This window comes from Calonectris borealis, chromosome 4 (assembly GCF_964195595.1).
Source record: "Calonectris borealis chromosome 4, bCalBor7.hap1.2, whole genome shotgun sequence".
Taxonomy (NCBI): domain Eukaryota; kingdom Metazoa; phylum Chordata; class Aves; order Procellariiformes; family Procellariidae; genus Calonectris; species Calonectris borealis.
The window spans coordinates 54,287,538-54,302,901 of NC_134315.1; the positions used below are offsets into that span (position 1 = coordinate 54,287,538).

Sequence of the window (15,364 nt, forward strand, 5' to 3'; positions counted from 1 at the left end):
AATTCAGTCCCTGCCTTGGCAGCTGAACAGGGCAAGAATTTATACTGTCACTTGCTCAGTTACTTAAAACACTGCTTGGCCTGGTGACCTGGCAGGGTGGCATTTGCCTCCAGGAAGAAAAATTCTTGCAGATCCTTGAGTGCTTCATTCAGCGACAGTTAGTTGCCGAGTGTGTCGTAAACACGCGGGATTTAGGGATGCCGATGGCATCCGCCCATGAAAACTTATCAAAATATACTGGTGATGTTTTCAGACGCTAAGTAATCTGTCCTTCTGGGAGATAGACGGGCACTTGAGGAAAAGTGGGGAGGGGAGTTGGTAGGAAGCATGATCATCCCCATGATTTGGGAAGCATTTGTGATAAGCTAATCAATAAACCATGTTTAAAAAAAGTTATATATGTATGGCCATAAAATTTTAAAAAAGCCATTAAAATAGAGCATGCTTATGCCATGAGATAGCTATATGACACTTTTGTTCCTGTGAATGTTTACATTGCTTAATTTATTCTTGTGAGAAGTGAGAGGGCGCAACTCCAATGTAGTAGGATTGAGAAAGGAGTTTGTGATTTATGAAGTAGTTTGCTCTTTAGGCTGAGCTGGGGATACGTCACATCTACTCATGAACAGCCAAACCCAGTCAGTTAGAAGGGCACTGGCACCTCTGAATAATGCTGGCACTGTCTTCTGCAAGCATGGCATGTGCACATGCTAATTAGATTTTAATATACAGGTGCAGTCTTTGATGTTGGGGTGAGAATGTCTAACTGATATTTTTATCTTCCAGGCACTATTTTTGTCTTGACTACTGGCATGGTGCTCTTGGGTTTCTTTTCATTGGAAAAGGGAACAGGAGTGACAATGATTTATTAAACATATCTAAGAGAGCCACATGGTCAAAGCTGTCTATTGCTGTTTCTTTTAAACGCCATTGTCTGAATGCCTCAATCTAAATATCATCTGAAATGATAATAAGTAAAAATCTGCAGCTTGCCCATTGCAATCTTGATGCTTTCCTAAAGATCAGGTACCAAAGCATAGTTTAGTAGTAATGGTATCACATTGCATTGCTTCCCATCTGTATTTTTTTTTTCCCCTGTTGCTAATGCTCAGGAGAGTTTTCAAGATTGCTTGTAGTGATGTTTGCATAATCTCCTGATGGTGGCATTCGGTGTTTGCTGCTTGGAACTGCAAGTGTATGTGTGTATGTGGGGATTTGCAGCTTAAAAGCAGAAATAACTAGCTTTGGATGCTAACAGCAACCTTATAGAATCATGGAATCATAGAATAGTTTGGGTTGGAAGGGACCTTTAAAGGTCATCTAGTCCAACCCCCTTGCAATGAGCAGAGACATCTTCAACTAGATCAGGTTGCTCAGAGCCCTGTCCAACCTGACCTTGAATGTTTCCAGGGATGGGGCATCTACCACCTCTCTGGGCAACCTGTTCCAGTGTTTCACCACCCTCATTGTAAAAAATTTCTTCCTTGTGTCTAGTCTAAATCTACCCTCTTTTAGTTTAAAACCATTCCCCCTTGTCCTGTCGCAACAGGCCCTGCTAAAAAGTTTGCTGCCATCTTTCTTATAAGCCCCCTTTAAGTACTAATAGGCCGCAATAAGGTCTTCTCGAAGCCTTCTGTCCTCCAGGTTGAACAACCCCAGCTCTTTCATCCTTTCCTCAAAGGAGAGGTGTTCCACCCCTCTGATCATTTTTGTGTCCCTCCTCTGAACCCACTCCAACAGGTCCATGTCTGTCTTGTGCTGAGGGTTCCAGAGCTGGACGCAGGACTCCAGGTGGGGTCTCACCAGAGCAGAGTAGAGGGGCAGAATCCCCTCCCTGGACCTGCTGGCCACGCTTCTTTTGATGCAGCCCGGGATATGGTTGGCCTTCTGGGCTGCGAGCGCACATTGCTGGCTCATGTCCAGCTTTTCATCCACCAGTACCCCCAAGTCCTTCTCGGCAGGGCTGCTCTCAATCCCTTCATCCCCCAGCCTGTATTGATACCGGGGGTTGCCCCAACCCAGGTGGGGTCTTCCTATCTTTCTTTACGTAAAAATTTTCTGAATTAAGAATGTGGCACAGACTCTGCTGTTTGTAGCTTAGTATCCAGACTGCTTGTTCCACATCTTTGTACCTGAGCTTCCATTCCCTGTTTTGATCAGGTGATGCTCTTAGATGGGAGATGGGGTTTTACAGCTGAGCCTTGGCTGGCATAGTTTCATGAGTTTTGGTTACATTTAGCTAGACATTTTCCCAAGATGCTGCTGAGAAAGAGATGAAAAAGCTTGGGTACATAACAGGATGAGAGATAAAAATAACCTCTTTCAAAGAAAATGCTTCAGCAATTTCACTGAAATAGTTAATTTTGTTTTCTGTGGTCAGGAGTATTGTAAGTTTGATGAAGACATGAGACTATCCTTTCATGTGCCTTTGTACACTGTATGTATTCAGTAGCTTATTTTCTATCTGAAGCTATCCTGTAAAGTAAATGTAGGCACTCAGTATGAACCATATTGATAAATGAAGCAATATATAAAGTAATGCCACTATGGAAAACTTAGATTTCTGCTAGGCTAGTGTGCCTTTGAAATAAATATCCCTTTCTAATTATTTTGTGGTACCTTAAATATTAACACTTTTGGGATGCTTCACCTGCATCTCTGTTTTTTTTCAAGTGATGCTCTGTTATGGCTCAAAATCCTTCTGGGGATGAAGTCAGAAGAGTCAGTTATTCTCAGATTGGACCTTGGATCTCACCTTAGTATTCCTGAAATATTTGATCTCACTGTTCCAGTTTTATTACCTGTTATCCTCATACATGCGTCAAACAGTAATGCTTTTACACAAACGTTTGCAAAATGTTTGTTCATTTTCAATTGTACAAGAACACATAATTCAGAAAAGAATAGTGGTAGCTCCAATACATTTTACCTTTGCTGTGTAAAATGTGGCTCTTGAAAAGAGATTAGAAATAAAGAAAATATGTTGATATCTTAATGAGAATTATGGAAAATACCTTTTCATTCATCTTTGAAAATATAAAAACTTGCTTACATTTTAAAAGCTTGTCTTTGTCATGGAACATTTATAGATGGAACCAAAGGATTGTAGAAGGTAGAATTAAGTGAGAGATTCGACAGAGTTGGGGAAATTCTTTATTAACGGGGAATTACAGTGGGTAGGGGTAGACTTTACTGAGTCCAAGCCAGTGGGCTAAAACACGTTACATGACTTTCCTTTGGAAATGTTAAAGTTGTCTTTCTTTTGTGCTTTTTTCCTGTTCTGTTGGTACGCTATCTCATGCTATGAAAAATGTGCCAACCAATTCTCATTTTCTTCCAAACGAAAAGTAGAAATAGCAGAAATGAGAGGAAACCAGGAAAAAGTAACACTCAATCAAACTGTGATGTAATTGGTGGACAGCAAATTACATGTGCGTTTTCCATGAGCTATGACACCAAAGAAGCCTTTGCGTTTTTAAGTTGCGAGTAGTATGATATGAGTATTAATTTGAAGGGTCTTGTCTCAGTGGCTTTGTCACAGCTTGTTACGTTCCATGCTGAACTTAACTAATTTAGCTAATAACGTCGTGTGTGATTAACATGGTTTAAACCATGAAGGAGAAGGGTGTTTTGGAGAAGGGTGTTTATCCTTTTCAAACCAAATGCAAAAGCAATTTCTGAAATATAAATACATTATTTAAAGTAGTGCCATATACATGTAGCTATAGTGGCACTCGGTGGCAATTCTATGAATATGGACGGAAACAATTTTTAAGAAAACTACCTTGACAGATTGTTTAAAATTACATCGGATTGTAAACCTTATTTATTTGCATCATGAATAGAAGCAAAACCACCACAAATTTGGAAATATACAAAATATGTACTTTGGTGTACAGGAAATCCAGCATAGGTGGGAAATGAAGCAAATCATACATAAGCCCAACAATGCCACAATTTTTTTAGTATGCTAATTTATTACAGTAGATGTATATCAGGGTACAGCTATTTTCAAACACCATTTGACACTAACCTCAGTTTGGGCTCGTTAATGCAATACAGTCACACACTGAAAAGGAAAGCATGTTGTTTTCATTTTTCTGGGGTTTTTTTATGCCACGTTTTGTTTACTGTGGTTTTGGATCAAAAATATGCAGGTCTCGGCATCTGACCTTTCCTTGAGTTTTATGGTAGCCTTGAATATCCAGCAAAGGGAAACTGTCATGATCCGTTTTTCCTTCTCTGTTATATGATTGTCACCAATAAAAAGTGTTTTACTGTTACCTCTTGACTATTTTACACAGTAGATCAGGCTGAGTTAAGAGGTGTAATTTATTTCAACTTCTTTAACTGCGCTGTGTTTTCATTGCTGACTATTTGCCAAAAAATATCCCACGGAAATTCTTTTATCTGATGACTGTAAAGTACAGTGAGTTAGCAGTTAGTTATTTCCCTTTCTCTTAAAACAATCATGTTGGCATAACCCTGGCCTGGTGGGAAGTCATCAGGCTGTAGTTTATGATACAGCATAGGAAACTCTAGCAGGGTGTTGCACGATAGTTTCATATTTTAATAAAAGTATGATTTAAGGAGAAGCACACTAACTGCATAGGCTGGTGGAGGGTATAGGTGAAGTAACCTTGCGGTTTAAAATTTCCGTCCAACAGTTTTATCAAGTTGACTGATTTTCTTTTGAGGTTTGGGTGGTTGTTTTTTTTTTTTTAATTACTGTTCAGACACTTTTGTATGAGTGTACTTAATTTCCAGTCCAAAGCAGCAGTTGAAACAACCATTCCATGATGTACAAAGCTTCCTAGGTGTGTATCTTCTCTGAAGCAGTAAGCATTGCTCCCCATCAGTGGGTGCTGTTGTCAGTCAAACATGATTGTTACTGGCCTGGGAAAATGTGAATGGATGGTACTGCATTAATCTGAGGCTTCAAATACCCTATGTAGAAAGAGGAGTGAGCACAGCACTCTGATATTTTTTTTCTGAACAGACTTTTTTGTGGCCCTTAGGATTTGTTTCGGGAAGGAGCAAGCCTGACTTTTACTTCTGACAAACCCATGCAGGGTCATGGAAGATCTGCTGTTCCCCTGCATAGCAGCACATAAATCACACAGCTGTGGCACAGAAATCAATCTGTTAAGATAACTATTGCTAATTATTCATCCTATGGGAACAGGATGGCTTAAGATTTGGACTACAGAATACAGAGTAACAGAATACAGAGCTTTTCACCTCCTCCATTACCAGACTTGTTGAATCAGAGCAGTGCCCAAAAGTCATTACCATCTGATGGCTGTGGGCCGGTGTGAAATGAGTTGTTGGGCTTTATCCAGGTTCTAGTGGAGAAATTCCTGTCCAAATCGCATAACTATGGCTACAGTTGGCAGGGGCTGGAGTACTCATTGGCAGCCACGGCAGAGAGCTTGAGGACTGAATGTACACTAAGAGATGGGCTCTCTAGGTCAAATTTTTTTTGCACCTACATGAGTCAATGCAAATAGCTTATATAGGTGATTTTCCTTCTGTGTGCGAGGTACCACTGTCTACAGACCAATATTAAACCACATTATTTAAAACCAAGATATAATCCATCCTGATGGTTACTTCACTGTGACTGTTGAGTGGGGATCTATGATCACTTCTCTATCATTTAAAAAAATGATAGCAAAACAAACTGAAAAACCATGAAAGGGTTTGCCACATGAGAAAGTTAGTATTTAGATGCAAAAGCTTAGTGCTCATTAAATTACCATGAAGTCTAGGAGGGATGGGAAGCAAAATGGAAGAATATATCTAAGAAAGATTATTTGTTGGCCTGGAGGTTAGTAGGGGTTTAGACTAGACATTAGTCATTCTCATGGTCATCCAGGGTAATGCTTTCATTTTACAGCGCTTTATTTTCCTTGTTTTCCTTCTCCTAGCTTGAGGACCTTTGTAGATGTGCCTTTCTGTAAAGGAGCTCAGGTGAAGCAAAGCTTGGAGAGAGACACACTAACACATTTGGAGAAAAGCACCAGTAGCATGCTGCTTCTGAGCACACGGTCCTTATTCTCAGGTAGAGATTCGTAACAGAGGCCATCACATCACAATTTTGAGTGGTCCCAGTCCTACAGAGTAAAATATTTCTGAGGAGCAGTACTCCGAAGAGACGTAAAAGCCCTGGTGGCCACCTGCCTGTCCTTGTGGTGGAAGGTGCTTTGTACATGCTGGTGAATTTTAGTGGAAAAAGAGGGATAAGCTGAGAAAATCAACTAAATTTGATGAAGGTATACCAGTCTAATGGTGATCTTCAGGTTCTCAACTGTTTTGATTATTCCCCGATGCAGTCAGCAAGTTTCTCAGCAGACTACAATAACCTTATTTCTGATACAACTGTTCTTCTGCAGTTGTCCCAAGCTGTGCTCAGTTCACCAGGGACAGGAAGCTGGCCGTAAGCAGACTGCAACAGAATAGCCTACAGCAGAAGCAGCCAAATCTAAATACCCTGAAATCCCTTGCTTTCAGGGTACTTGGACATAGCTCCTTAGGATAGCTTTCAAAACCCAAAGGGCTTCTAATCCCCAGGCAGAGCCAGGGCTCCGTGACCAACCCGTGCTTGTTACAGCACAGCAGCAGATGCGAGAGGAGTAGGCTGTTCACCGTCCCAAACTGTGCATTTCACACCTGAAATCAGGAGGAACTAGTTGCCAAACTGGCAAGCGCTTGTGGGTTTCTTCCTACACGTTACATTTTGGGGAAGGGATTGCAGAAAATCTTTCTGCTCCGAGGTCAAGCGGGTGTAGAAGTCAAAAGACCGTGTTGAAACTCAACTCTGAGTGGGAGAAGAAGAGTTCTTACATGTTCCACAGTCATCTGCTGGGTGAGACATCTGAATTTCAGAGGCAAAAGATCTGCCCGTCTTTTTAGTTAGCAGCCAGGAATTTAAGGCATGAAAGGAACAAGGGAATGGAGTGAGAAGAGTTTTTCTTTTTAGAAAATAGGAAAGGGCCTGATTGAAAGTATCTTATTCCTACCTCTTTTAATTTTATTTGATTTAATGTATTCAACACTAAACTGCAATGATTTTACACTAATTTTGACCCTGGGCATTAGCTGAAAGCAAAATCCTAGGTTACATCCCTACTTCAGACTCTTGGAAAGTGTAAATTTGAATGCCAGCCTGTTTGTCCTAAGTTTACTAAAACCCAAACTACATCTCTAAATAGCCACCTCTGATGCTTTGATGGTACTTCAGATTTCTGATTCTAATTCAGCAGCTCCCACCTGTCTTATTTTAACTAAGACTACAACCAGGTCTAGGGATGTAAGCTGTTGTTGTTTATGGCAAATTCTGCAGAAGCTGTTCATGATCACATCCCTGATAAGTGATGGGCACAGATTGCGTTGGGGTATGACTGCCTTATACATTTGTTGAAAAAAGGAATGACCTACAATTGTATGTATTATGAGGAAGGTATTTAGTTGTCTAAATTTAACATCTTCGGGCACTTTCAAATGTGTAATTAAACCTTTCCTTTTCTTTGTGCTAGGTGTAAAATGCTTTTGGTTTTGCACTCCTTGCTGAGGAAAGATCCCTGCTGAAAATGTAGAAAGACATTTCTTCTAGCTTGTAGAAAGAGCCATGGAAATGATACACAGAGCAAACTATTTCACTCAGTTGCCTCATGATGAGCTAGAAGTTCACTTTGTTATCTCATGAGCTTGAAGTCTGAAAATCCTTGACAGGAATATTAATAGTTGAATATTCCCCATTCAATGGTAACAAAGTAATACAGACAAAAATTGGAATTTACTTAATCTCTAATCCTGTGACCCAGGGAGCAAACATCTGTTGGTGCTAATTTGTTGTACATAGGCTGCATTTTAAAGTATCATATTATGAGAAACAAACAACAGTGCATTTTTTTTTAAATTTAAACACCTACTGCATCTTGAGGTACAGCTATGAGTACACAGATATACAATGCATCTTGAGTGAACTAATCCATTTAGTTCTAATTTTACCAAATGTTACTAAAAACAGTATGGGACTTCAATGTCCAGTTGTGTCATGAATCCAATTAGTATCTTGATGCTGGGCATATGGGTTACAAGCCCATAGTTTCTATATGTTTTGTAACTAGTTTTCTGGTTTGACTTCAAGAAGAGGTGAGCTAATCAAAAATCCAATTGGTTTCAGTGGAATACATAGGTACTAAGCAAAGATCAAGCCGTATGAGTTTTGTATTTCATAGGTGTTATAGTCTGATATGGTGAATGATTGTCTTTCATATGTATCACCTTAATATTATTAATATACCTCTTATGCAAGGAATATGCAAGAAGTGGAAGGGCTGTAATGTTCAAAAAGCTAACACTTCTCTAAATGAGCTGTTCTTATGTGCAAAGCCCCACTTTTCCCAGAGTTAACAAGTTTAAGCTTTTTCCTAGTTTGCTAGGGACAAGCTTGCATGTCTCTTGTTACACTGAAGAAGACTAAAGCCTGCCTGCCCCTGGTTGCCGGTGCCTGTCCATTTGCAGGGCTTTCCTACCAGAGCTGGCCCAGGAGAGGAGGGGTGTGCAGCTGGGAGGCGTGACATGCACACTTGTGCTCAGGGCACTGGCTGGTCCCATGCACCCAGGAGCAGAGGCTGGACTTGGTTAGTCCTCCTCAGGGCGTGGGCTGGTTGAACAGCCCTGCTCTTCCTCCAGCCTTTCCCTGCTTCAGGACCTTTCAGCCTGTTCTCGCCTCGGGTGTTGCTTGCCATCCCAGTCCTGAAGTGTAGCTACTTGTTCCCATCACCTCTGCCTGTTTGCCCACTCCATCTCTCCGTAGGGAGCTGAAAAGAATACAGTCTTCTGTCAGCTCCACAACGTATCAGTCCTGATGGTGGAGGTTTGGGGAAGATTTTAACTGGAGTCAAAGCAGCAGTTCAGGAGCCAATCAAAATAATGATAATAATGCCAATTGTTTCTAAAGACTTACCAGTAAATTAAGCCTGCTCTTCAACTACTCTGTTGGAGACAGCTGTTCGTAAATGACCCTTTAGTAAGATTTCTTACAGGGAAGCAAAAGGAAAGTGAGAAACTGCCAGTTGAAGCTTTTCATGCTGATCTCATTTTTGTCTTTGAGGCTTAAAATATTCACAAGCACTGAAAGCTGATATTTATGAGTAGAGCGGGGGCGGGAGGGTCACTTAAACAGCTCCTAGCCCATCACCAACATCTCTAGCTGTATTCCACCAGCTCCATGGAGATTCAGTACTCTGATATTTTTAGAAGCAATCACCTCCATATATTTCAGCATTGTTCATTCTAAAACACATTCTTGCCTTTTACTTTGTTTATAGATTTTTTTTTTAATAGAAATGAACTATTTTTCCTTGTTTTCCAAGTAGTGCTTATGCAATTCAGTGACAGAAAGTGCTGTTGAACTTGAAAGAACATCACTTTGTGTTAAATCTTTGTTAAATTGTATGCACATGTTCTGCTCTGCCTGGAGTACTATAAATCCCACTCATTTTTATGGGGTTTACTGGATGTAGACATGAGCCAAGTATAGAGACAAAGAAAGCGCAAAGGTGTAACCAAGGATTTGACCTGCGTAATGCAATAGGAGAAGAGCTGTACTGTGCAATCTGAAAAGCACAACATATCTCTTTGGCAGCAGCAGAACTTGAACATCAGCACCTTTGATCTAATGCCACTGAGGCCCAATAAGCCTCAAATATGGTGACGATTTCAGAGACTTCTACAGAAAACCACTCTGTAGTGAACACCCGGCTCACATAACTTTCTCAAATTTTGATGGGTAGAAATACTTTAAAGCCTTCATTCCAAGTTTTGCAATCCAGCCTAGAACTGTTTCTTTCCCCCCCCCCCCTTATATTTATAGCCAATTTTCTAGACAACATGCCCTTGCGAAGTTCTGGCAAGTTGAGCATGGAGACAAGAAAAGAAGATGGTGAGAGCACGGTGCCTGCCCCTCCGCAGAAGAAGCTGTCCTGTCAGTGTCACCACCACTGTCCTGAGGACTCAGTCAACAGCACCTGCAGGTTTGTGGGAGATATATATTTGGTGGTGAAACATGGGAAAACCTGTTTGTGGCAGCTCAGCAGTCCCAAGTTGGGCGTTGCAGGTTTTGTTTAAGCAGTAATATGTAAATGAGTTGTTTATACATTGTGTCTAAAAATCAGAGGTAATTTTCACCTAGATATCAGCTACATATTTATATTTTTATGTTGGAGTGTTTACATCTTTACAGTTTTAGATAATACTTGTATTAATTCATTGCATATGAAATATTCTGAAGGTAGCAGTTCATTTTTAAAGGTGCATGCAGTTAAGGAGAGGAGACTTAATGGCAATATATTGAAATGTCAGTAAATGCTTATAAATTTAAAATCGCTCTCTATGGAACACCATTTATAAGAACCCTGCTCTTGGTGTCTGTCTTTGCAATAGCCGAGCTATCTTTTGTAGGTCCTCAAGACTTTGGGTTTTTTCTTGCTTCCATGCTAAAAGGAAAGTGATCTTTTTCTTGAGGTGAAGTGTTGAGTATTTTCTTATACTACCTATAGTCTTCTGTTTGGTTTCATGTTTAGAGTACAGACTTCTCATTTGGGTTGGATTCTGCTTCCTCGGATCCTTCTGCCTCCCTGGGGGAGAGGCATGTCCAGCTGGGCACAGTCCCTTTGAAGGCTCAGCCTTGGTCTGTGTTGCACTGACACTGCCTGAAGCAGCAGAGGTGACTGGAGTTACTTGTGGTGGGACCAAGCTGCTGTTCCCCCACCCAAAAGCAGCTCTTGCTGGGCACATACTATTGCTGTTGAATGAGGGTAGTGGTCAAACGCTTCTGTTTTGGCTTGAGGTGCATATACAGTTTGCTTTAGCTGCAGCAAAGCAGGGCTGAGCTCTTCATGATCCACATGAGGAACTTAAACTTTTCTGCTTACTTAGAGCAGGTAAGGTACTGGAGATACTCACCATCAGCTGTAGCCTAGTGGAGTTGTGGGAATGTGAGAAGCATCGAAGCAGGGCACAGATGGACATGCCAGTTGGGTATGCGGTGCTGTTTGAGGTGAGACAGTCTAATGTTGTGTCAGCTCTTCAAGGCTATCTAAAGATAGATGGAGAAAGTCTAAGGTTGCTGAAGAAATTGATTGCTTTGTTGGATTTTTGAGTGTTGTTTTGTAGCCTGACTTAATTCTGCTCAGCCTGCAGTTTCACACTGAAGCGTATCAAAGTTTTGATGACAGCTGTAAATACCATTTCCCCTTTCTATCCTCTTCCTTCAAACCCATGCTCTACCCAGGAGTTAGACCTAACTGCTCTCACATGGCAATCAGTTTAAAAAGCTGTAAAAACCCACTCCAATGTCAATTTGCAGACCCCCTGCAGCGTCAATCAGCTGTTTCCTGTTCCTGCCCAGCAAGAGCCGCTGCTTTCACACGTGCTGTCTCACACACGCAGTAACAGGGAAGCTGCAGATGACTTTTAAATCCATGAATTAGGAAGCACAAAGGGATCCATGTTAAGGAACCCATTGAACAAGGTTTATACCCCAGTTGGGTAGGCCTGCTGTGGCACATTGCTTCATAGGCATCATTGACATTAAGTATTTTTCATGTTATGAGGAACTATGAGTAAATATCCTATTAAAATGGATTTGTGCATTTTCTCTCACTGTGAAACTTTAAAGAAACTCTCTTCAGAGTCTCCCTTACAGTGTCAAATATCAAACTTGTTTTTAAGGTGTTAATGCCCAAGGATAGGCAGTTAAGTGGTAATAAAACATGAAGTCATAACCCCTTTTGTCTTCATAATCTTTGCACATTTCAGGCTTGAATGTTCTACTTGAGTGACAAAATTATTTTTTCCAGTTTAGATATCAAAATAATGGAATTTACCTGTCAAATATTAATCACTTTTTTGTCCAGGAAAATGGAAACAGTGAAAAGACTTGCATTAGAGCTGCTCCTCTTTCCTATCCTGCGCTGTCACCTGAGAAGTATCCACCTTGCCACTTGCCCAGTGAGCAACAGCATAAGTGAAAAATTGCTGAAGAGTTTGGAGTAATATAAAACAAAAAAATTAAAATTAATTTAAATTAAATACCCTGCCTTCATGGCTTGTCAGCAATAATCCTTTTCGGAATGGTGACCATCGCTATGGCTCCCCCTGCCTTGGGGAGAGCCACGGTGAGGTATGAAGGACACAACACCCCTTGTTTTTCCTACATCTGCTCAACTGTTAGTCTGTAATCATTTGCTGCTCAAATTCCCTACTACGTAGCTGGAATTACGGATGAAAAGTGAAATGGGACATTACAGAGAGCAGAGAGTCCTAAGTCTACTGTTGGGAAAGAGTAGTTATTAGGTCTCCAGTTAGCTGGCTGGGCTGAGACCAGGTTTCAAGAGAGTTGACCAAGACCAACCAGGTTCCCGGGGATTATTCACTTCCCCTGTGTTTTGGGATCATCCTACTAGTCAGGCAGTAACTTTCATATTTCATCCTAGCCCGAACAAGTGTTGGCACAGTTTTAAAGCACTCAGGAATTCTCATTGAACCTCGCTGTAAAGGAAGTTTCCCCATATTAAAGTTCAAGCAGTATCGATCGCACTGTCTGAAGAATGAATGAACTGCTCCAGATTGAAAGTTATTGCATTAATTATCTGCTTCCCTCGGATGTAGCCACTAAAAGCCTTCTACATTTTATATTTAAAAAAACCCAAACATCTCATCAACTCTATCAGTCTGTTAAGCTTTGGGCTGTGCTTGGACCTGCAGAGCTTGGATCTGCCAGCCCCACAGGGACAAGCCAGCGCATGCTGGGGCACCCAGGGGCCTGGCAAAGCCATGATACCCAAGAAATTAACTGAGCACATCCGTAGCCAGGGCTTGGGCTCTGGAGAGCATCAGGCACTTCCCTACTGGGGCTCTCACCAAAGCAGGGAAGCCTTTTGTGTGCCCAGGAGCAAGGAGGACTCTGAAAGTTCAATGGGAAAGCATTTCCAGCTGTGTTTAAATTAAAACTCTCGGAATAAAATAGCTAGTCCTATTGCAATCACCATTAAAAATTTCTCATAAAAAGCAGTCTGCCATCCCACCTGAAGATTTTGGTCTGCTACCACAGGTATTTATCTGTTAAAGTATAGATCCCGCCTGTAGTACCAGTAGTCTGAATGTTTATATAAAAATGTGGACATCTGGTGGCCATTTAAAATCCTCTCCATAATTGTATTTTTAGAAATTTAAAAGTCAATATTCTTTAACCACATCTGTATCAAATCCTCTAACAGCCTGCTGTGTTCTTATACAGAATTTCCCTTTCTTTATACTTCCGCAGCTTAAGTCCAATAATACATTAGGGACCTAAGGATAACACTGCAGCTTAAAATGCAGATTGCTTTCTATATCAACGGAAAAGCAGTAGCTCTAGCTAGAATGTGCTTTAAAAAAATGGGGCAATCCACAAGCACAACAAATTCTGGAAGACCCATTACGGGGTCATCTCATCGATAGAGGGTTGGTGTCAGGGAGCAGTGAAAGGGGGCCAAGCCGGGAGCTGAGGGTGATGCTGGGGCCAGCCGGACCCTCACCCACCAGGACCCCATTTCCCCCAAGCGTACCTGAACACAACGGGCAGAGATGGCTCCCTCGGTGGCCCTTCACATGGCTAGTAGTGATCTGGATATAGGAGACAGGCACTCCTATACCATCGCTCAGGGAGGGTTTGATGCTTAAATGGAGCCCTCGGCAGGGGGTGTGTATGGGTGGGGGGGGGTCCCAGTGGCAACTGAAGCTCATGTGTGCACTCAGGGCCCTGACAATTACGATCGTTGCAGAAGGTTCACAATCCTCTGCTTGTAAAGGGTGTGTTAACCTCCAACATGTTGAAACTTTATTCTTCTTTCTGAACATCTGTGCGATTCATAAAAGGCTTTCAGTAAAGAAGCTCAAAGCTGCTTTGAACACAACCAGGACCTTGTTTTACTGTTCCATTTCAAGCTTTGTGTGTACAAAGTGAATGCATGGGCAGTTGCGTCTAATCATAATTAATTGCATATTTTAAAAAGTAGTGTTAGATTTAATTGGCTTTGACTGTAATGGGATTGCCATAAAGGCAGAGGCTGATTAGGTGCCTTGTTGTGCTCTATTTTCCATTCACAAATAAATGCTGACAGTTTTAAAGATCGGGCTGATAGAGTTTAATTTCTTATGTGTTGCCTACTGGTCTTGATTGTGTTTCTGCCCAACTGTGTCTTGAGGTAGCTTTGGTTATCTAAAGCAATAAAATAATTAAGTTTCTTTTTCAGTGTTACCAGTGGTGATAATTCAGTTGAGTGATGCTATTTTCATTCCCCTGTTCTCCAGATGATAGGATTGAATTTTCTGTATAATTTGGTATGTAGAAGGAAGAAGACTTCAACAGTGGGCCAAAGCACTGAATTCAGGCAACTTTTCTTTTAAGTAACTTTAATTTTTAGGGTAAAGTTGAACATTTTCTGATAAAGGAGCTATGGTGAGATCTTACAAGTTAGCCTTTCAGATTTTTTTATGTTCATTTTTATTTTTTAATGTAATCCTTTTTACAGGGCTGTACCTGAGGCAGTTAAGGCCCCTTTGATGATTAAAACAAAAAAACAAAGGTCAACAGAGACAAATTCTTGCAAGCTCCAGTCTTTCCTTGCCCCCTCTGCCAGGGCCGTATGTCTCATACGTGGCTCAGCAGGTGACTTTGCTCCAAGTGTTTAAACTGAAACACCCCTCCCACGCTGTTCAGCTGTGCCCCAGAAATTCCTTGTTCAGAGCTTGTCCATTAGGTATTTAATATAAACCTTAAACTAAATAATAATGCAAGTCCAGTCTCCCTGTATTGAGACCTGTTGCATTACTCTCAGATAGTTTTTTAGCATGTGGGAGTACTTTGGTGTTACTGTGCAGAAAGTGCTAGAATACCTAAGCCTTCCCTTGCATATTGAATTTACTTATAACAAAAAAAAATTCCAAAACGGCAAATATCCATGTTAAGTCTGTCCTAGCATTAAAGAAGAAGCTACATCATATGACTTCAACTGCAGTGTAATCTTAAGGTCAAATAAAAGAAAACATTTGGTCTGTGTTTAAATGTTGGAAACAAAAGAAAGGAATAAAAGAGAAAGGGAAAAGGAAGAGAGGAAGATGAGTAGCTTTATTTTGATTATTTGCTTCTTGATAGTTCTGACATCTACTGAGATGGATTTTGCACATAAGTGAAAGATGCTAGAGAGCCCTGGTGAAAATGCAGAGGTACCCATGCTTGGTGCTGTTGCCCCCCAAGTTGTGCTATCAGGTCTATAGACCTGTCAAATCTTAGGTACCCAGCATGAAGCCT

At 41.1% G+C, this 15,364-nt stretch overlaps 1 protein-coding gene across 1 annotated transcript in view; it reads left to right on the plus strand.

The window, feature by feature from the left end:
• The first annotated feature begins 9,900 nt into the window (after window positions 1-9,900).
• The window catches only part of BMPR1B (bone morphogenetic protein receptor type 1B), a 30,421-nt gene continuing 24,957 nt past the window's right edge, over window positions 9,901-15,364 (plus strand). The window contains exon 1 of the mRNA XM_075150430.1: window positions 9,901-10,043. Within this exon, the coding sequence (XP_075006531.1) occupies window positions 9,901-10,043 (143 nt within the window). The remainder of the gene's footprint in view (window positions 10,044-15,364) is intronic.